The 22,770-nt window shown below is 39.4% G+C and overlaps 1 protein-coding gene across 1 annotated transcript; it reads right to left on the reverse strand.

The window, feature by feature from the left end:
* Window positions 1–437: 437 nt before the first annotated feature.
* Eri1 (exoribonuclease 1) lies at window positions 438–22,428 on the reverse strand. Its single transcript, XM_048330748.1, has 7 exons — window positions 22,202–22,428; window positions 17,336–17,511; window positions 13,654–13,864; window positions 11,878–11,961; window positions 10,590–10,699; window positions 8,090–8,204; window positions 438–1,136 (listed from the first exon to the last, which is right to left on the reverse strand). Exons 1-7 carry the CDS (start codon window positions 22,301–22,303, stop codon window positions 894–896), a joined length of 1,041 nt encoding a protein of 346 aa, XP_048186705.1. The 5' UTR covers window positions 22,304–22,428; the 3' UTR covers window positions 438–893.
* Between the last annotated feature and the right edge of the window lie 342 nt (window positions 22,429–22,770).

The following is a 22,770-nucleotide window of genomic DNA, read 5'->3' on the forward strand; positions in this document are numbered from 1 at the left end:
GCACAACAAGTTTTACAGAGTATTTTCATTTTATTACATAGTATAGGTAACCTAGTGATCATTTAGAGTATGGGAAGCCATGTGCATGTTATATGCAAATCCGGTAGCATCTTACTGTAAAGATCTTAAGCATCTACAGATTTTGGTACCATATGCCATCCTTGAGCTAACCTTCAAGGACTGCAGGTGGAACACTTCATTTACAAACTTAAAAAGTCAAAAGAAGGGGCTGGGAATATGGCCTAGTGGCAAGAGTGCTTGCCTCATATACATGAAGCCCTGGGTTCAATTCCCCAGCACCACATATATAGAAATAGCCAGAAGTGGCGCTGTGGCTCAAGTGGCAGAGTGCTAGCCTTGAGCAAAAAAGAAGCCAGGGACAGTGCTCAGGCCCTGAGTCCAAGGCCCAGGACTGGCAAAAAAAAAAAAAAAAAAAGTCAAAAGAATTATGTTCATAAAAACCCAAGACAGGATAAGGTATACCTTTCCATCTTTCCTGAATTAAACAAAAAGGTGTAATAAAATGATGTTAATGTAGAAATTAATTCTAAATTTCCACATCAATAAGACATAGCATTGAAGCAACAAGCCAATAAAAATTTTACATTTTAAAACCAAAAAGAGCACATTTTGGACATTTCAAATTATAAAATTCAGTTCTCAAGCAGGAATTGCTACTGTGTAACAAATAAAATACTGCTCATATCAAAAGTGCTGGTGACAAAGAACTCAATACGACCACAAAATCAGTCACATATATCTAATCAAACTGTCATAATGAAAATTTAATGTTTAATTAAAGTGCTTGAAGTTTGCACTTCAGGGCCCACTCAGAAAGTATTCACCTGCTGCCTCTTTGTAGCAAATCCAGGTAGGAATGATTCAAACTGCAGTTACTTTCTCAGGTGAGGCATCTGTGGGGCTGGACTGCCCTCTATGGGTGAGGAAGAGGATACGCTCATTAGCTGTCCTGCATGAATCTTCTCATTGATTCGGAGTTCACAGCCATCTTGAAGCATCCGGATTGCTATCCGGGCGATGTTCTTCGAGTCATCAAGACCACTGTGAGGTCGCCCATCATAATCCATTCCTAATTTTTCAAGCATTATCGTCAGTCTGGTTTGGCTTCTGGGAACCTGGAAAATAAAAAAGCTTAGTAAACTGTTCTTTAGTACTCTAAACAGCAATAAAAGACCAGAGTTGCTAAGAATAAAAAGCACACAGAATAAAGGGTGAGCAAATACAGTCATTATGTTCAATGTGTATTATACAAAAACAAACTATGGAAGTTGAGGGAGGGCACGGGAGGGGAAAGTGGGGAAGAGTAACACTGACCAAGAAGCACTGTGCTCAGAACCAGACTTTTGGAATTGTAATCCCTTTGTACAACTACTCAATGACAACGATGATGGTAATCATAATATACAACATTATATGTACATATACACGTGCATTTTCCCACCCTAAAAAAAAAAACAAAATTAACACTAATAACAAAATAAAGTTGGGTAAAAGGTAATAATCAAATGAAGCAAATTCTCAGAGCTTTTATGGTGGTCTTAGAGTTTTAAGTGAAAATATAGAATTCTTGGACATTTGCAGGTTTATAATTTAGCAAAAAATTTTAACAAACTATTTACAGAAGGGACTGTATGGTTCTGGATATATAAAGATCAACCTTCTTTTAAACTGGAACGTATTTTAACGTAGTATTTCCCTGTAATTATTTCACTTCTTATATAGACATAAACAGTAATTAGCCTTTTTGAGATGACTAAAACTAATGACAGTAAAAATAAAAAATGGTGTTAGGGTTGTTATGTTATTTTCAATCCAATTCAAATATGCTCCATAATTGTAGGAACCACTGTTTTAACTTCTGTGTAAACATATCAAAAAAATTGATATAGTTTTATGTAAAGCTATATCATCTGTAAAATGGTTCATCTGTAAAATGGTACCAGCAATACTCCTTGGGTTACTGGAAGAACACAGAGCAAATGATAACAAGCACTATGATTAAAACAAAAAACTATGAAAAACTACCCTATAAGCATCAGAAACTATTATAAGCTGTAATCATGCAAATATACTGTCTTCCACTACATCTTAGGAAATATGCTTCTAAAAATAACACTGGATAATTTAGTTGGTAAGGACAAATGTCTGAAACACACAACCTTCTAAGACCAAATCATAAATAGATAAGGCAAACTGATCTAAACCTAGTAAGGAAACCCAATCTGTAATTAAGAATTCCCTGGGCTGGGGATATGGCCTAGTGGCAAGAGTGCCTGCCTCGTATACATGAGGCCCTGGGTTCGATTCCCCAGCACCACATATACAGAAAACGGCCAGAAGTGGCGCTGTGGCTCAAGTGGCAGAGTGCTAGCCTTGAGCAAAAAGGAAGCCAGGGACAGTGCTCAGGCCCTGAGTCCAAGGCCCAGGACTGGCCAAAAAAAAAAAGAATTCCCTGACCTGACACCAGTGGCTCATGCCAATAATTCTAGCTACTCAGCACGCTGAGATCTGAGGATCATAGTTCAAAGCCAGCCTGAGCAGCAAAGTCCATGAGACTCTTATCTCCAATTAATCACAGAAAAATAAAGTGGTGCTGTGGTTCAAGTGGCAGAGCGCTAGCCTTAAGCAGAAGGAACTCAGAGGCAGCACCCAAGCCCAGAGTTAAAGCCCCAGGATTGGCCAAAAAAAAATAAAAAGAATTTTCCTGGAAGTGGAGGTATGACACAAGTCCTAAAGCACCAGCTTCCAGTGGAAAAGGCAAATGAGCATCGGAGTCCCTGATTTCAAGCCTCAACCAGCACGAAAGAAAATTAAAAACATTAACAAGGAGCTCTCTGGTTTTGGAAATGAAGACATGACTCAGTGGCAGAGGTTCAGCCTTGAGCATGAGGCCCTAAGTTCAAGCCAATATTGGTGTAAAACACAAGAACAAAAAACCACCAACAACAAAAATAACTTCCCAATATGAAAAAACTCTAGACCAGATAGCTTCACTGCTTGTCTACTAAACATTTACAGAATTAGTACCAATCCTCTTCATACTATTACAAAAGAAAGAAAGAGGAAAACAGAAGGAGACAGAACATTAACTAACTGTATATAGCCAACATCACTTGGATACAAATGCCAGACAAACTACAGAACAATATACCCTGTATGAATACCATGACACAAAAATCCTCAGTATAAGCAAACCAAATCCAGCAGTTCAGTAAAAGGATTATACAGCATGACTGCATAGTATCATTTATTCCTGGAATGCAAGAATGGTTCAATGTAAAAAAAAAACAAAAAACAGATCAATGTAGTACGCCACATTAAGAGAATGAAAGAGAAAAACCACATGACCATCCAACAGGTGCAGTAAAAAGCATAACAAAATCCAACAACCTTTCATGATACGACAAAAACCTCTCAAAATATTAACAAAAGGAAAAAAGTCATATGAAAACCCATAGCTAGCTAGCACCATACCTCCTTCTGAGGTTAGGAATAGCCACACGGCCACATTCACCACTTATATTCAACAGTTGAAAGTTGATGAAAACAACTAAAAGTTCTACTTAGGGCAATTAGAAATAATGGGTACCCAAAAGGGAAAAGGTAATTGCCCTGTCCACAGGTGAGTGACATTGTTTTATGCAGAAAATCCTACATTACACATAAGAGAACACCTTTTTAGAATAAGCAAATTAAATGTTGCAGGTTCAAAATCAACAATAGGGAAACCCACTGTTTACAGAATAACAATGAAAATTCAAAATGGAAACCACAAAATAAATTTCATTTAAAATAGCCACAAAAAGAATAAAGTACCGAGGAACAAACTTAGCCAACAAATGATAAAGACTTGTATACTGAAGGCTACAACATGTTGCTGAGAGAAATTTGAGAAGGCCCTACTAAATGGAAAGACACCCTAAGCTCATAGCTAAGATTTAAAATATCAAAATTATCTAAAGAAATCTAGATTCAATATAATGTATACTGAAATACTATTTTTGTTTTAGAGTAACAGACAATTCCAATCTACCAACTCAATGGACCTCAAACAGCCAAACCAACTGAGGGAACAAAAAGGTGGTCTAACACTTCTTCATTTCCAAACTTACCATGAAGCTACTGTCAAAATGGTACACTATCAGCATAAAGACAAAACAAGAGCACAGAAGAGAAGAGCCTCCAGAAATGGACCCTCAAATACATGTACTGTGAAATGGTTTGAAACAAGGATACCGATATCACTCAATAGGGACAGGGCACTCTGGAAAACTGGATCTGTATGTAAAAAAATGAAGATGGATCTTTATGCCATACGAAAAATAAACTTAAGATCAAAAAGGTATACTCTAAAATGAATAAAACTCTTTACCAGCAAGCCTAAGGAAAGGCTTCATGATTTGGATATAACACCAAAATAAATGTTACAGAAGAAAAAAACCAGACTTCATCAAAATTTAAAAACAAAAGTGAAATGTAAACTTTTGACACAAGAAAAACTTTCAAATGATACATCTGAAAGGTAGTAATATCTAGAACTCCTTTACAAAGCAAATCTGATCTTAAAATGGGTAGTTCAATTCAGTTCCTTTCAGAACTGAAAGCAGGGACTTAAAACAGTTATGTGTATACTCAACATCCTTATAGCATTTACACTGGCCAAATATTCAAGGCATGAATAGATTTCTTTTTCAAATATAGTATATACTTTTAATAGAATATTTCTCAACCAGAGGAAGAAAGAAAATTCTGACGTGTTACATGCATGAACCTTGAAGATATTATGCTAAGTTAAATAAGCCAGTCACAAATGCAAATACTGATTGGTCTGTTGAGAAATTAAATTCATAGAGACAGAAAGAAAAATAGTTAGCAGGGGTAAAGAAAAAGGAAGTTCAATAAGCACAGTTTCAGTTTTAGAAGACGAAAAGTTCTGAAGATAGACATTGTGATAATGGCATAACAATGTGAATTTATTTAACTCCATAAAATTCAACAGTTAATGGACAGTGACAGAAAAAGTTAACTTTACTAAGCAAAGGCCAATTCGTTCCCTCATATTGGTTTTTGTTTGTTTTTTTGCTGGTCAGGAGGCTTGAATCCTGGGCCTAGAAGCTGCCCTCGGGGACAGCTTGTGCTCCATTTCTGGCTTTGGCTAACTTCAAACCTTGATCCTCAGATTTCAGCCTTCTGAGTGGGTAGGCTTATAGGTGTAAGACACTAACATCCAGTTCCATCAAACTGTTAACAAAACAAAACATATGCAAAATATATACCTGGGAAACAGAACATCCTCCCACTCACGTAACATACACATCTTCTGATTCTGCAAAGGGCAAAGACTCAACTTGATTGAGTCAGTAGAAAGGTGAATGGCAGGCAAATAGGCCAGATTGTGTTAAATTGTTTGTAAATGAGTTCCAAGACCAGTGTACTTAGAAGACATTGTTTTAAAATCATAAACCAGTTGAAAAGAAAATGTTTGACTTCAAGTCAGAATATTCTGAGATTTCAAAGAAAACAGTGTTTGGAAATAGCTTGTACAACAAGGAACCTTCAAACATTCACACTTCTGTTTGGGCTTCACAAAGTTATTAAAAAGTCTCAAGTCATACTAAAAAGCAATCTGGGAAAAACGGTAGGAGAAAATGGTTTTTCTTCCATTTCTACACTAGAATACAACTGGTAAGAGCTCTTTTCTCAGATCTGCTCAGCCTGAAATCTGACTTTGTGGATACAATCTGATCCTACGCTAAAGATGCAACTTAGTATTCTGCGGCTTAAAATGTTGTAATGTTCAGCAAGAGCATTCTGGCATATACAGGGAAGAAGTAAATACTTATTTGCAATTTCAACTTTCAAAATGTGAGTTCCTTTTGTCATTTAGCAAGCATGCAGAGCAAGGACAAAAACTGTAACTGGTAGAAAACCCTTGTGAGTTTGTATTTTTCTATTTTTTTTCTTTCCTTTTGCCAGTCCCGGGGCTTGAACTCGGCCTGGGCACTGTCCCTGGCTTCTTTTTGCTCAAGGCTAGCACTCTACCACTTGAGCCACAGAGCCACTTCTGGATTTTTCTGTTTATGTGGTACTGAGGAATTGAACCCAGGGCTTCATGTGCACGAGGCACTAGCCTCTACCACTAGGCCATTTCCCAGCCCCTCTTTTTCTATTTTTGCATTGAATATAATGACTGTGTTTGCTCACCCTTCCTTCCTACAATTTGTGCCTACTCTTTGACTACCCACATACTAAACAAAATATGTGTCGTCTTATCTTAAATTCAACCCATTATCGAGTATCTGTATAGGAAGAAAAACAGAAGAAAAAAAAACTATCGGACTCATAGTAAAGAAATCTATTGAATCTTTCACTTTAGATATATTTTTTATGGACTGGTGTTGTTTCAAGTGATAGCGCACCTGCCAAGCAACAGTAGGGCCTAGGCTCAACTCCCAGTATTTCAGGGAAAAACTCATACATAAGCTTATAAAAGAAATACATTTATACAATTGTGTAAATGTTAAGTCTACATTTGCATCTGAAATACCCCAAAGAGAAGTTTGAGTTTCCCCCAAAAATCTCCTATAAAATTGTGTCCATGCTATATTTCTATTCATGGTGTTTTAGTCTACTTAAAAAAAAAAAAAATCAATCCCACTTTAAGATAGGTTTTCATAAAAATGTTTAAAAAAAAAACCCAAATTTTCTTTTTTCTTCTTCTTTTTTTTAGAAACAGCCATTTATTATCTGGATTAAATGTGTGATTTGTTCCATCATGCAGAGTACACTTCTCATTTATAGCCAGTCTTCACATGAGCAGATTCATACCATTGCGATACACAGTTCATAAATCCAATTCTACTCAAGTAGGCAATAACTAGCATGTTTTGAGCGTGTTTTTTTAAATATAGTTCTCTTTACCAGAGGTGAGTCTCTCGGATTTCAGCAATAATTTCTAATCTTTATAAATGAGGAAAAGTGGGACAAAAGATCTCCCTTGATATACAGAACTTAGAGAAATTTGTGACCTCATGAAACCAACAGTGCTATACAGAACCTAGAAGAATTTGTGACCATGAAACCAACAGTGCAGGAGATACAAAACATTACAACAAAGTGGCAGGAATTACCATATACCTTTCAAGTGTTAACTCTGAATATGAACGGTCTCAAATTTCCAGTGATTTGATTATAAAGGTAACATGACTTTTACAAGGATGTAGGGTGAGAAAGAACACACAGGAGAGGGATGTTCATAGAGCTAAAACATCTTCCACTGCAGAATTCAACACATCTCAAACTGAAAATTCACGTGACTTAGAAATATGAAGGTAGCTGCGTATCAGTGACTCACATCTGCATTCCTAACTACTCCAGAGGCTGAGATTTGAGAATCAGTACAAAGACAAATTTAAAAGACTCTTAACTCCAATTAACCAGCAAAAAGCCAGAGCTGGAGGCTTGCCTCAAATGGTAGAATGGCAGCCATGAGGCAGGCCCTGAGTTCAAGTCCCAGTACTGGTATACTGTGCATGCGTGTGCGCGTGCACACACACATGCATACATATGCCTCCTATATACTCACAGAAGAAATATGAAGGTAAATATATGAAAAAAAATTAAAGTATTTGCTTCAAAAGAACAGTAGTTCTGGTGAAGGCTGTAAGCAGGAGATGTCATTTGTTCTAAGCCTTAGAGTATTATTTTAAATTTTTACACTATACATGTTTGATCAAATTAAAATTCAGTTGTAAACATGTCTTATGAACAATCCACATATAAATAAGGGCTTCGATTCTTTCATGTATATACAGTTAAGGGTAGAAAGGTTTAGCATTGTAATTTGAACTGAAAATCTATGACATAGCATTATGTAGCCTTTTTCTGTCAAAAACTGTAGAAAAATCAAGTATACTTTTAAAAGATAGCAAGTGTACTTTAAAAGATAATTCAGACAGGTATGGGAAATGTATATGTACTTATTACCTTAAGCATGTAACTGTAACCCCTCTGTACATCATCTTCACAATAAAAAGAGATAATGCAAGAAAAAGTATAGAAATTTTACCTTGTAAAAATTTCCATACGATTTTCGAATATTGATCCACTTTTTAGCAAAAGAAGGATATCTGAGCCTGCTGAGTTGGCACTGCATGTTCAAGAACTTACTCATATCCCATGAACTTATAAATAAAAACAGAGAAATGGATATGATAAATGTTATGCCAATACTATACAAATGAGAACTTTAAGTCATTGTTTGTTATAATTTACACTTGTCAACTTTCCCATATTCACCTAATACCAAGCTTAGAAAATTAACCTTGCTTCCTAAAGTACACTACTTCAAAATTAACTTCAAAAGAGGAAAGACAGTCTCGATGCTGGTGGCTCACACTTGTAATCCCGGCTACCCAGGAGGTTGAGATCTGAGGATCAGAGTTCAAAGCCAGGTTGAGTACATTATTTTTCTCACAATCACATTAGGCTCACAGTAATTTATGTGTGAGTGTACATGCGTGTGCCCACACGCTCCCCACTCAGGGTTTGAACTCAATGCCTGGGTGTGATCCTGACCTTTCTTACTCAAAGCTAAAGATCTACCACTTGAGCCACAGCTCCACCTTTGGTTTTCTGGTGGTTAACTGGAGGTAAGTTCCATGGACTTCCCTGCCTGGCTTCCAATCTTGATGCTCAGACCTCAGCAACTGGATTCCAGGCATGAGCCATTAGTGCCCAGAACTCTTGATAAATTTTTATGTTTGATTCCTAGGAAGGCTTCCATTTTGTTAAATACTGTTTTATACTTATTTACTATGTGCTCACTATTTTATACCCAATATGTATTACTACTATGTGCAATGCTAGGTTTATCATAAGTTCTTTGAGGGTATGTTTTTCAAAAAAAAAAAAACACCTAATGAGACAAAATAAATAAGCTAAAACATAATGTGTTGTGTTAAAACACTTTCCACTATACCAATCCCCTTGCTATGGTTAAATAGAGGACAATACTGAGTGTTAAATTTGGAAATTATGTTGGTTCACATATGACTCTTCTTAGATGAGAGGATTTAGTAGGAATTATAATCTTCAGCAAAAAAGCCTAAACTTATTTCCTGGAATGGCAACAAGAGTACATTTGACTGTATTTTAAGAAAACGGAGTGTGTATTCCTAGAGTACTATTCTATGGCAATTTTTAATATCTTAGAGCAATCTCCACATATCCTCAAGCGGCTTGCCTGAGCTGTTATTTCTGGAGGTATCAATTACAAAAACAAAACAAACAAAATTACTGTTTCTGCTAGTGCTCTGATTACCAAATGCACAAATTTTGAATAATCTGTTCTAGAATATGACGTTTATAGAACTATACATACCGCTATATCAGCAACATCTATTAGTATTAGTAGAAACAGTACTCTTGTTTTTTTTTTTTTTTTTGGCCAGTCCTGGAGCTTAAACTCAGAGCCTGAGCGCAGTCCCTGGCTTCTTTTTGCTCAAAGCTAGCACTCTGCCACTTGAGCCACAGCTCCACTTCTGTTTTTTTCTTTTTAAGTGATTCTGAGGAATCGAACCCAGGGCTTCATGCATGCGAGGCAAGCACCCTACCACTAGGCCACATTCCTACCCCCCTCATTCATTTTTAAAATTGAAGCTGGGTCAACAGTTTCCCCAACTTCTAAACTCATTGTCATGAGATTAATCAATATTCTCCTCTTGCATGTAAACTCTTGTAACAACCTACGGTGATGATGTCTTAATACAAACCATCCACATTGTTAAACACAAGTGGTTCACAACTTACTTCTTCAGCCTTCATAGCATTATGGTACAGAAATTGTCCTATTGCTATATATGTAACCCTTGTTTTAATCTTTCTGACTTTCCCACCTAGCTTTTTATTTAACAAATGCTTTGGGGCATACACTTTGAGATCAGCAATATAGTAAGCACTCTGGAACATGATCCAAAAGGAGTTCTAATTTCCTGACATACATAAAGATTATGTATTATTAGTCAGAGTGGAACATTTTCATAAAAATTACCAGAGCTTAAAAAAAGATCAATGTGAATTATAGTGTCAGACTAAAACGCAAGCAAAGCTTTGAATAAGCATATAAAAGTGGTGAGGAAGAGTCTCCCAACAGAGCAAAGTATAAACTACAGAGGAAAGGGTAAACGTGTGAACTCATGGGCAGCAAGGAGTACCAAAAAGTGGATCAGGCTAAACAGATGGGGTAGGATGAGATGAAAGAACCCAGAGGCCGAGGTGAAGACTTGTGAGCAAGCAAATGTCATGATTAAAACCAAGATTTCAGATAATTTTAGATGTTTTGTTAATATTTATCTTTCTATCCCTCTAATCTTGGATTCAACTGTTACTACAGCTCTTCTTCATCCCTAGGATAAAAGTTTTAAGTAGAAAGAATGCTAAAGGCAACATTGTCTCATAGGAGGTTATTCCAGGACTTTAAATAATACTTTTGTGGTTAAGAGTTAAATAAATAACACCATCCTTAATTTAAAAAAGATTATAAAAAGACAGTTATCCTCAGTACTTACCCATCTGTTAATATGCAATATTTATACTTTGTTCCTAATTCTTTCAACTTCATCCAGTCAATTACTTTTTTCAGTACTAGAGGGAAAGTATCAGCTTTGTCTACCTGATCCTGAGGACATAAAAATAGAATTTTTAAAAGTCAAGGCAGCTACTTATAGTCCTACAAAATACCTAAACATAAATTAGAGCGTGGGGGACAATATGAGAATGGTTTATTTATGCTTTAAATTCCATGAATTTCTAGGCTTGGCCCACCTACCTAAAGTTTCTAAGTTTCATTCAACTAAAAATTGCTTTTAATTGAAATATACAAGTCCTCCCCTAATAAGATTTTAAATCATCCCTGTGGTTCTCTTTTTATAGGCTCCAACCTAGTAGTTCATGGATTCTTAAGAGTAAAGTGCAACCTCTTATCAGCTGCAAGCCATCATCTTCTGAGTGATCTCTCCAAACCACACCAAACTATCAGAAGTTCCTAAAATGGAACTGCGCAATCAATCAATCTCATAAAACGCCTGGCCAGCCTGTCTATCTTGACCATTTCACTAGTCCCTGCACATCTGAACCATCCTACACTACATGAAATTCTGCTGTTTCACTTCTGAAGTGACCAGTCCTGTTTTTCCCCTCTACTTATCATTATTAAGCCCAAGGTAACCAACATGGACAGCCTGTATTCCTCTGTCATCGACGGAAACCCTTTATTGATGCTAAATTTCATGACTTCTAATTCTTTCTAACTTCACTGTGACCACATCTGTCTCTGAATCCCTAATTCCTTGAAATATATTACAGAAGACATTCAACCATGTGCAGGATGAAAGAATAAGTGAATGAAGAAAGTAAATGAAGGGCCAACTCATTAAAATACAACCACATCAAAAACAAATACAATCAGATTGCAAATAGACAAAGCTTATTCCCAACTAGAACACAATCACACTTTAGATAATTCTGTGTTTTACAAATGAAATAAGATGCATCATTACAACTCCTTAAAAGGAAAACTTGAGTATATGATACGAGGTATAGAATTTGCTTTTTGTTTCTTAAGGTGAGGATCTCACTACGTCCCACAAACTGGTTTCAAACTCCTGAGCTCAAGTGACCCTCCCACCTAAGGCCCACCCCACCTGTCCAACCATGTATTTATTACAATATGGCGAGCTTTACCTAGCAGGGAGAACAACACACTCCATTATTCCTAACAGTAATTTCAAACTATGCATACAGTAAGTCTAATTTTTAAAACCTCTTTTAACTCATTAAATAATAAGATCGCACAACCTGAGTAATTCCTGTAAGACTGATGCAGAAATCAGACAGTTGTGTATTCATCTCTGGCTTCACATACTGCTGAAATGTATCTTCCTACAAGGGAAGGACAACAGTTACTTTAATGTTGAATAAACGACATGACACATTCCACAAAAGTGCTGTGACTTTATAGGTGCTCATGGTACAGATCTAGCTGGCATTTTAAAGCATTCATTTCCTTCAACAAAGCCCTCTGATATTTTCATTAAAATTATTTGCTTCATAATTTAAAATAATTTAAGACATTGCATCGGAAAGCAAACCTTGAACGACCATTTCTTGAAGAACTAAACATTGAGAACTTTGTACTGCTTTAAACTATAAACCTCTTAAAACAATGTGTATATCAAGATACTAAGAGCTATTTAAAGAATTTTGCCAAAAAGATGAACAGTAAGACAGCAGCTTTCTTATGGAATAAAAAAATATTATGTTAGCATGTAATAAGAATATAATTAAAAGCAATAAATCCTAAATTCTAAATAAGGGAGAACTGTCTTTAAGAGAAGAGAAAGCAAATGAAATCAATTTGTCCTTATAGCACTATTTTTCCAGTCCCTGAGCGTTTTTGCTCAAGGCTAGCTAGCACTTTACCACTCTTTTTTCTTTTTAGTTTATTGAACTTTAATCTGCTTTAGATAAAGGAAATAACAGAAATAGTCTGTTTAAGAACAAAATTAAGACACTTTGGAAAGAAATGTCTATGCATTTTTTGTGCACGAAGCTTTTGCGAATTTATTGCCAGTGTGTTGGTAGCCACAAGGGATATCACAGAAATGACTCCTGGACAGTTGAGACACTATGACACACTCTTGCTCAGACATTGTAAGGAAAATGGTATTTCTTGAGGGAACTGTATTATTTGAGGGAACTTATTCTGTAAATTCTTGAATTAAGAATGCAGTGGCAGTAATAACCCAAAGCATATGTATTTTACTTTCTTTGCCAGTCCTGGGGCCTGGGCACTGTCCCTAGGCTTCTTTTGCTCAAGGCTAGCTCAGGGCTAGCATTCTACCCCTTGAGCCACAGCATCACTTCCAGTTTTGAGTGGTTAACCTAAGAGTCTCCTGGGACTTTGACAGGGCTGGCTTCAAACTACCATTCTCAGATCTCAGCCTCCTAAGTAACTAGGATTACAGGTGTGAGCCATCGGCACCCGGTCATATCCAGCATTTTTGGCAATTAACTGAAGATATGAGTCTCAGACTTTCCTACCTAGGCTGGCTTTGAAAGGCCATCCTCAAATCTCAGATCTCGGCCTCCTATGTAGCTAAGATTACAAGTGTGAGTTACCAGTGCCTGGCTCATATGTTTCATATGGCTTAGAAATGGTTATAGTTGTTTCCCCATAAATTTTCCATCAGAATGGTAGTGATTTCTGTGAATTATTATTCACAGCCATCAGAGTGCATTTTAGGTGACAGCAGTAGTCTTGAAAGTAGTTTCGAAAGTATATGCTGATGTCAGGGGCCAGGGGCCGGCACCAAACTAAGTTAGTATCTCTGAGACTAAGACCAGGCATTAAGATGTTTTTGTTTTTTTACTTCCCCAAAGTCTGATATCCTGGGGGAAAAAAGATAAGCAGTTCCTAAAATTGCCCTATTGTAGCTTTTCTGTTAACCAAATCAATACAAAGTCACAACAGAAGCAAAATACTGAGACTTCTAGTTCTAGCTAAAATGGCAAATGAGATTCTCCAGCTTACAAGAGCCACAATAATTACTACTAAAAACAAAATTTACTTACTATTTCTAAGGTGTGAGTATTCAATAAAACAACAGGAAACTCAATTATTTCATGTATGAACTCAGGTGGATTACCCTCTTCACAAGTCGCTTCAAAGTCAATAATACAAATGTAGTCATAGTAACTGTCTGCACAATTGCTCTCTTTCAACATTAGTTTCTGCTTCTTATAATAGTTTTTCAGTCTTTTCTTCAGAACATCCTTTACTCCTCTAAGTAGAAAAAAAAATTTACTTAGGCAAGTTTTATACTCAAGAATCAGAACTCTTACCTGCTCAGGGTACTGGATTGAACCTAGGCAAGTCACAGAATAATTTAGCAAATGCTAAAATAAATGTAAGGGAAGCAAAATTCAAAGCCAAGTTAACAAAAAACTCACAAAAGCAAAATGTTTAAGACAACATGAACCTTTTCTCCAATATATACCAACTTCCAACCTTCAGCCTTGTCCACGCACACCACTAATACAGTCACAGCGCCCCATAGATTAAGATATGTGAAAACTTACTGAAATTACTATTGAATTATTCTATAGGCCCCGTACAAATGCCAGATGTGAAAATTTAGACTAATTGACCTTATTATGCTCTTTCCTTTTTATTGGCATTTGTAGATTAGACAACTAAAAAACTTTAAGGATATAAAACTATTGTTATCCTAGTATAATCTATCTACTAGCTGCTTTGGAAACTAATTTAGAAGATACCACCCTTGAGTAACCTGTCCTCAAAAACATTGTCATACTCAATAGATTCTTAACTAAAAGGTGGTTTCTTAATTTACTATGATTAAATATGGTCCAGAGGATTTAAACATTATGGACAGCCTTAAAATATATACTCTACAAATGGAGTGCAAGATGAAGGACAGGATCCTCCTACATAAACAAACATGCCTGCTCATAACACTCTTTCAAAACTATGAAGTCACCAACCAGTGTTCAGACTTCCCTCCATGTCGCCCAGATGAAACAGCAGTAAAAGAGTGTCTAAATTTAATTAACGTGGTGCCAACTAAGGCATTCTGATCGCATAGCCAGTGACTTCAGAAAACAATTTTAGGCTTTTCCTTCCTAAACAACCAAAACACTGAAAAGGAATCCTAGACATGAAAACACTGAAAATCAACCAGTCACTTGTTTAAGGAAAAATGTCTTCATAAGTTTGTTTGCTTGAGATATCCTGTATTATCAAAACCCACCAGGGAACTATCTCAAACCCTTCCATACTAAGGCACTGTGGGTGGTCTACTCCTGTGAAAGCTTTGCACACCTGGTCAGTCCCAATTTCTGTCTTTCATCCTTTGCGAGGGGGAGGGGTCGGAGGGTAGAGGTAGTTATTTTAAGACAGTGCGTGGAGGTGCAGGTATATACTACCACACAAATGCCCTTCTCTCTTCCTTTTCCCTCCCTTCCTTTCCGGCCTTTTTTTTTTTTTTTGAAACTACACTGTAAAATGAATGGTAGCATAATATATTACTAGCTCTTAGGATTTAAAAAAAAAAATCCATCATCATTTATTCCTCCCTTGCTCCTTCCCATTAAAATACCGTAAAAAAAAAAAAATCCCACCTAGAAAAATACCAAGAACCTATTCTCCTTAATTATCTCCTCTAGGGCTCTCCATAGCTTCTTGATAAATGGCAAATACCACCACTAGCACAGCCTTCCAATTCATTCTTTCCCATGTTCACCATTTCAACCTATCATTTCAGTCTATTGCCAAAGGTTCCTTTTCTCCCAGTGTTCAATGATGCATTATACACTGCAGATAAAACAGCCTGTAAGTCATTGCCTGATTATGTTGTATACTTTTGTGTTCTAGAACTTTGATTACTATATAGCAAGAGCTTAAGAGACAAGATCATAGCAGAAAAATATACGAACAAGAATTAGTCCTCAACAAATCACCTTAATAATTTAAAATTAAAAAGGTTTTATTTTTCCTTGAAATACCATCTTTCCTTTTACTATATGACGTAATTCAAATGGTATTTTCCTGAATTCAAGATACTCTGTTCTGTATCTCTACCTTCCCTCCCCAGCTCAAAACTGGCACTCTACCACTTAAGCCACACCTTTATGTCTGGCTTGTTGGTGGTTAATTGGAGATGAGTCCTCCCAGACTTCCTTGCCCAAGCCCAAGCTGGCTTGAAACACACTTAGATCTCAGCTTCCTGAGTAGCTAGGATCTACCAGCAGGAGTCACTAGTGTTTGGCTTCATTGTTCTGTATTCTCATGCTGCAAATGACTTCCAATCTAACACTGGCCATTTTGTACTGTATGTTTCTGTGTGTTTTCCCAAAAGACTGAGATTTCCAAAGTAAGGAAATGTCTTAGTTTATGTTAAAAGCCTAGCCTAGTGCTTAGAATTCAATACCAGTTTGTTGAATACATTTATAAACATCTAGATCTCTAGCTCTCACACAAGCCAGGAATTTGTAGTTGATCTTCACATCTGGAAAGGACAAAAATGTTGTTCAGAAAAATCTTCTCTAAAGGACAGATTGTACCTTTATAACTGAAAGCCAGGGAAAGATGAAGTCAAAAGGGTCATCACAAATTAAAATCTAATAGAGAATCTTGAAGGAAAAGTACATTTGTGCTCTTTTGGAAAGCAGCAAGGCCTAATTTTTCTTTCTTTTTTTTTTGTACCACGCCTGGGGTTTGAACTTTGGACCTAGCCTTGTCCCTGAGCAAAGAGGAATAAGAGTTTAGGAGTACTTGGACATATTATGTCTCCATGTTTCATATATCAAATTTTCCCTTTATGTTATGTTAGGCAGTTCAATTGTTTATCAAAACAAAGAATCGTTTTCCTGGACTCCAAAGTCATTCCTGCTTCACACAATAAACTAATTTTTTTTAAATCATTGATTAGATTTGTAAAATACCATTCACATCATAAGTATATGTGTATCTCATTACAGATACATAAACTACTATTTTCTCATTCAGTATACAGTTAAATACAATGTATACTATCATTCAGCACTGTTTTAGGGACTAAACATATTTCTTGGTAAATGATTTCTTTAAACTACCTGATTTCAGACAAACCCCAAACTCTCTATGAAAACAATATAAATGGTCAAAGAAAAGGGTCCCATATCTGTCAATTAAATAAACCTAAAAAACTAAAAGTCGAGGGGCTGGAAATGTGGCTTAGCAGTAGAGTGCCTAGCATGCACAAAGCCCTGGGTTCAATTCCTCAGTACATCAACAGAAAAAGCCAGAAGTGGCACTGTGGCTCAAGTGGTAGAGTGCTAGCCTTGAGCAAAAGAAGCTCAGGGACAGTGCTCAGGCCCTGAGTTCAGGCCCAGGACTGGCAAAAGATAAAATAAAAATTGAAGTTAGGTACAGTGATACATACCTAATCATCTGTAACATTCAGGAAGCTATGCTAGGGAAATGAACACATACCATTTTATATAATTTTAAAGTGTTTTGTGTATGTGTGTATGTTTATGTGCCTGCCCTGGAACACAAACTCAGGGCCTGAGTACTGACCCTGAGCTTTTTTCCCCCAAGGCTAGCCCTCTACCATTTGAACCACAGCTTCACCTCCAGCTTTTTTCGTACTTTTCCTGCCCAGGCTTTGAATCTCAATCCTCCATCTCAGCCTGCTGAGTAGCTAGGATTACAGGCTAGGCCCTTGGTCCAGCTAAAGTTATTTTTAATTACCTGGTTTCAAGCTTGAATTCTGAAAGCTTAGCTCTGAGTTCTTCCTTACTCATTCTGTTAATACAACCATTTGTAACAGCAATCTCTTTGTAAACTGGGTCACTGAAGTCACTTGTGTTGGAAGTAATGAATTCAGATCTATTTGCTTCTTGGTCATCAATACACCTTTGCTTTTTCTGTAAAAACAAAACAGAAGGGGAGGGATTAATTTACAATTAGTAAAAATATATATTTAGTGATGCAAACTTCTGAGCCTTCTGTATGCTACATGGCCAATGAGAGCGTCCACTGCACCAGTAAGAGGCCAGGATAGGAAGATGAAAGATGTGTTTTCAATATAATTTGCTCTGCTCTATTCTGAGTCATGAGGTTCCTAAAGGCAACAGCCTAAGAAAATGAGGATTAATTTTAGAATCAGACTTCCTTTAGTACAGAACTCAGCAGACTATTTACTAGCAGCATGACCGTGGGTGGGTTATTAGCCTCTGATCTAGTTTCTTTTTCTATTAAAATAAGGTATAATTATCCAAAGTGGTGTTTGGTAGTGATAAATAGTATTTAGGCAGCATTATTATAAGTATGAAATGAAATTATGTGTAGCAGGTTCCTAATACTATATCCAGAAGAGGCTATTACTGCCATCACAAATATATTACAGACTGTAAATCAGATATTTTCAAAATAACCCCAGACTTACAAATCGATGTATGTGTGTTTATGTGTATTAATTGCTGATTAATTGGAGATAGTCTTTCAGACTTTTCTGCCGGGGCTGGCTTTGAACCATATCCTTCCCATTTCAGCCTCCTGAGGATTACAGGAGTAAGCCATGGGTGCCTGGAATTTTGCCTAAACTAAATGAACTACAATACTATACATGTGTAAGTAGTAACATCCTGAGAACTTTTTAACCTAATTTCACTTCACAAAGTTAATACATTACCCAGTATTTTTTTTAAAAAGACAACTCTTTATTAAAAACCTCCTAGTACCTAAAGTAATTGAACTGTTTCAAACAACTTTGTTACATATATAAAGGTTATTCAGAATTATAACTACTATACTATGTTTTTCCTTTTAACTCTTTTTGTTTTTATAGTACTGAACCTTGTATATGCTCAGCAAATGCTCTAAGACAGAACTACATACTCAGTTCCCCTTTTTATTTCTTTTGGCAGTACTGAGGTTTGAACTAGGGGGCCTTGAGCTTTGTAAACATTCTCCTACTTAAGCCACACCTCCATTCCTCTTTTCTTAAATCAAAATCTATTAAGAAAAAAAAAAAAAACATTATCCCATTCTCTTATCTCCACAACTACTTGTTTTTCTCCACAACTACCCAAACTACAAAAATGCCAAGAATACATTTATAAACTAAGTGTCAACTATGTTTCAGAATTCTCCAATGTGCCTTTATATACTAGTAATGCCTGTTAATTTAGTCATAATCTACCATATTGTCAACATGTAAACTTTATGGATTGAGGAAGAGATACAGACAGACAGGCTACAGCTCTGATTAGGAACTGATTCTGATGGTTTACTTCTCAATCTAAGCGAGCACATACATATCCATGAAATAATGCTAGGCTTGTCACAATATTCACTCCCACTACAGGAAGTCAAAGACTTGAAGAGTCAGAAATCACAATATGTGAACTCCATAATCGGAGATTCCTTATCGACTAACATATAAACAGAACAAAACACAATGATTTTGATATTATTATATTGGGCTTTGACCATGAAAATTAACTCTCAATTATATATTAAATTTACAACTGATATCTGACTAAAGCTTAAACTTAGAACTTAATCAGGATAATTATTCTGTCTTTAGCCTTACATTAAATTCTAAGCTTTAACTTCTACCAGGTTATCATTTATCAGGTCAACATTTATAGTTTGTCTACTAAAACTGATGTTTCAATTATTTTAGTAATTTTCCCTAGGTAAATATTTTCTGTGATTTACTTGAATAACTCTTATCTAGAACAACTACTAAAAAAATTACACACATAAACATGCCTTCTATACAGACTTGCTTCTGTTCCTAGAGCCAACTCCAACCCTTTTCCTTCACTACTTCTTAGGGATTAGTGCCTCCTCCAGAACTTCAGGTCTACACTAATAGTTCCTAAAAGATGCTCAAGTCAATCTGCTAAGAAAAAATACCTCACCTCCACATGTATTATTTAGCTGCAAAAGCATTACCAGTTAGCTAGGTGCTGGTGACTGTAATCCTACCCAGGAAACTGAGATCTAAGGATCACAGTTTGAAGCCAGCCTTGGCAGTAAAGTCCCTGAAACTTTTTTTTGCCAGTCCTGGGGCTTGAACTCAGGGCCTGAGCACTGTCCCTGGCTTCTTTTTGCTTAAGGCTAGCACTCTACCACTTGAGCCACAGCGCCACTTCCGGCTTTTTCAGTGTATGTGGTGCTGAGGAATCGAACCCAGGACTTCATGTATACAGGACCAGCACTTTACCACTAGGCCATATTCCCAGCCCCCCCTGAAACTCTTAATTCTAGTGAACTACCAAAAAAGCTGTGAAGCTGTGGCTCAAGTGATAGAGTGGTTGATTCTTTTTTGTTTCTTTTTGATACCAGTCTTGGGGCTTGAACTTTTAAAAGGCCTGGGCACTGTCTCTGAGCTTTACCACTTGAGCCACAGCTCCATTTCTGTTTGGGGTTTTTTTTTTATTGGGGGGGGAGGAGGGGGTAGTTACTTGGAGTCTCACTGAATTTTCCTGCCTGAGCTGGCTCAGAACAGCAACCCTTAGGTCTAAACCTCCTGAGTAGCTAGGATTACAGGCATTTGCTACCAAGCCTGGCTGTATACTGATTCTTAAAGTTTGTTGTGGTGATGGTTTTTTGGTCAGTCCTGGGGCTAGAACTCTGGGCCTGGGTGCTGTCCCTGAGCTCTTAAGTTCAAGGCTGGCACTCTACCACTTGAGCCACAGCACCGCTTCCATTTTTCTGGTGGTTAATTGGAGATGAGTCCCATAAACAGCTTGGGTGATCTTTGAACCTTGATCCTCAGATTTCAGCCTCCTGAGTAGTTAGGATTACAAGTGTGAGCCACTGGCACCCAAAAGATTTTATTTATAATCAAACAAAACCTGTAGTTTCAAGATAAAAGAAGATATCCTTTAAATATAAGCCAGAAATTAACCTTCTTATGCAAGAAAGAAGACAGAAAGGGAAGGAGGGAAGGGAGGCAAGGAAGGGAGTGGAGGGAGGAAAAATAAAAGGAAAATAAAATCTTTTTCTGTCAACATTTTGGAAATATCTCCATAATTCTATTGCCAAAATCAATGCATTGCCTTCAATAAAAACTTCTCCATCTGTACTTTAAAAAGGACTTAAACTAAATTAAAATTCCTCCAAAAGACTTCTCTGATATTTGAACACACTTGTTAAAAAAATCCAATTGCTTCTTTTACAGAAACAACTGAAATAAAGAAATAACAAAAATGTACTAGCTATGCTAGAGGTATGGCTCAAGAAACACAGCGCCAGTCTAGTGAGGGCAAGGTCTGTTCAAGTCAAGATATGACAAGAAGAAAAGCAATTTAGTAGCTAAATCCCTTTGCTTGGTTGAAAATCAGGAGGGGGAAAAAATTTATACTCATTTATTAGGAGCATCCAATGACAAGTTTTAACAGATAAGACAGTCACCAAGTCCAGTTTGGAAGTTACTTCATCTTGAAGTTTCAAGACTTTCAATACACTGAAGTCCCTTCACACATCTCTAAACGTTAGAAGCCAAGCACTGATGGCTCATGCATAAAAATCCTAGAAGTCATCCCAGGAAATAAAGCCCCCCCCCCCCAGCTAACCCCCCATTAACCAGCCACCCTCCTGCAGTGGCGGTGCGGCTCAGGTGATGGGGGCACCATCCTAGGGCCGAAGAGGAAGAAAGGGTGAAGTCCTGGCCTCAAACCCCAGTACCTGCATTTACAAAAAAAGTATTAAGCTTTTGAGAATCCTTTTTAGAGCCGAGCTAGCTGAAGTGACCGACATAAAAGTGCATCGGAGCGAGGAGGGCGGCGAGGTTGTTTACCGACGGGGCACAAGAATAGTTTCAAGGAGGACGAGATGGGCACGCAGAGCAGCAGAGGGGGCGCGCGTGCAGCACACACACACACACGCGCACACACACACACGCGCACACACACACACACACACGCGCACACACACGCACACACACGCCAAGGCCCTGGAGGAACAAGACCTGCCCCCGGGAAAGACGGCGGGGCGGGGGGGGGGGGAGCCTGGGGGGCTCGGAAGTCGAGCCCCACCCGCCGCGGCGGCAAATCCCCACGACAACAATGGGGACCTGCGACGGCGGCGTCGGGGGTGCGGGGGGTGGGGTGGGGGGGCGCTCGGAGGGCTTCGCGCCGGAAAGCCTCCTCCCTCGGCAGGAAGGCCGAGGTCTCGGGCCCGCGGTTCCCACGAGCCGCGGCGGGAAAGGTCCGAGAGGGCGCCCCCAAGACCCCGGGGGGGGTGGGCCTCGACGGGCGGAGCGCCGGCCCGGAACACGGACGCTGGAGGGGGGGGGGAACGGTGCCCAGGCCCCGGGTTCGAGCCCCAGGACCCGCACCGCCAAGACCAGACAGACAGACAGACAGGCAGGCAGGGAAAGGAGGGCACCCCGGCTCTCGTCATGGGGACTCGGCGGGGGAGGAGGCACGTCGGGGGGCGAGGCTGCGGGCCGCGGCAGAACCCTCGCTCGGAACCCCCCCGGCTGTGTCCTCACTCGGGGCGGGGGGGGGAGATCCGGATGGGGCGCGCGGCCTCGAGTCCCGGGCCCCGGGGCGAGGCGGTCCCGTGGACGGGGCGGGCGGGCGCGCGCCCCCGGCTCACCTCGAGATGGCCCAGCCGCGGCGGCTCCTCACGCGGCGGCGGCGGCGCGGAGGCCGGGGCCTCGCCTTCGCGACGCCGCCGGCTCGGCTCGTCCTCCGCCATGCCGGCGGGCTCCCGCACCGGAGGCCGGACACCGGACACCGGAGCCGCCCGCGCGCTCGCGCTCCGCCGAACTCCGCCAACCCCGCCGTCCGCCGTTGAAAAATTGCCGGGCTTGACGTTCCCGCGGCGGCGGCCACACAAACTCCGGCGGGCACCTCCCACTTCCGGGAGCGGCCGTGCGCTGCGCAGGCGCGGGAGGACGGCGCGCGGGCGCGCGTGCGCACCGCGCGGGGGACGCCGGAGCGGCGGCCCCCCCCTCCCTCGCGGGGCGGGGCGGGGCCGGGAGGCGCGCGAGGCGCAGGCGCGGAAGGGGGTGGGCGGGGCCGGGAGGCGCGCGAGGCGCAGGCGCGGGAGGGGGTGGGCGGGGCCGGGAGGCGCGCGAGGCGCAGGCGCGGGAGGGGGTGGGCGGGGCCGGCGCGCAGGCGCAGGCGCGGGCGCTTCCGCGGAGCGCGCGCTCGGTCCTGCCC

Source organism: Perognathus longimembris, chromosome 21 (genome assembly GCF_023159225.1).
Source record: "Perognathus longimembris pacificus isolate PPM17 chromosome 21, ASM2315922v1, whole genome shotgun sequence".
NCBI classification, from domain to species: Eukaryota; Metazoa; Chordata; class Mammalia; order Rodentia; family Heteromyidae; genus Perognathus; species Perognathus longimembris.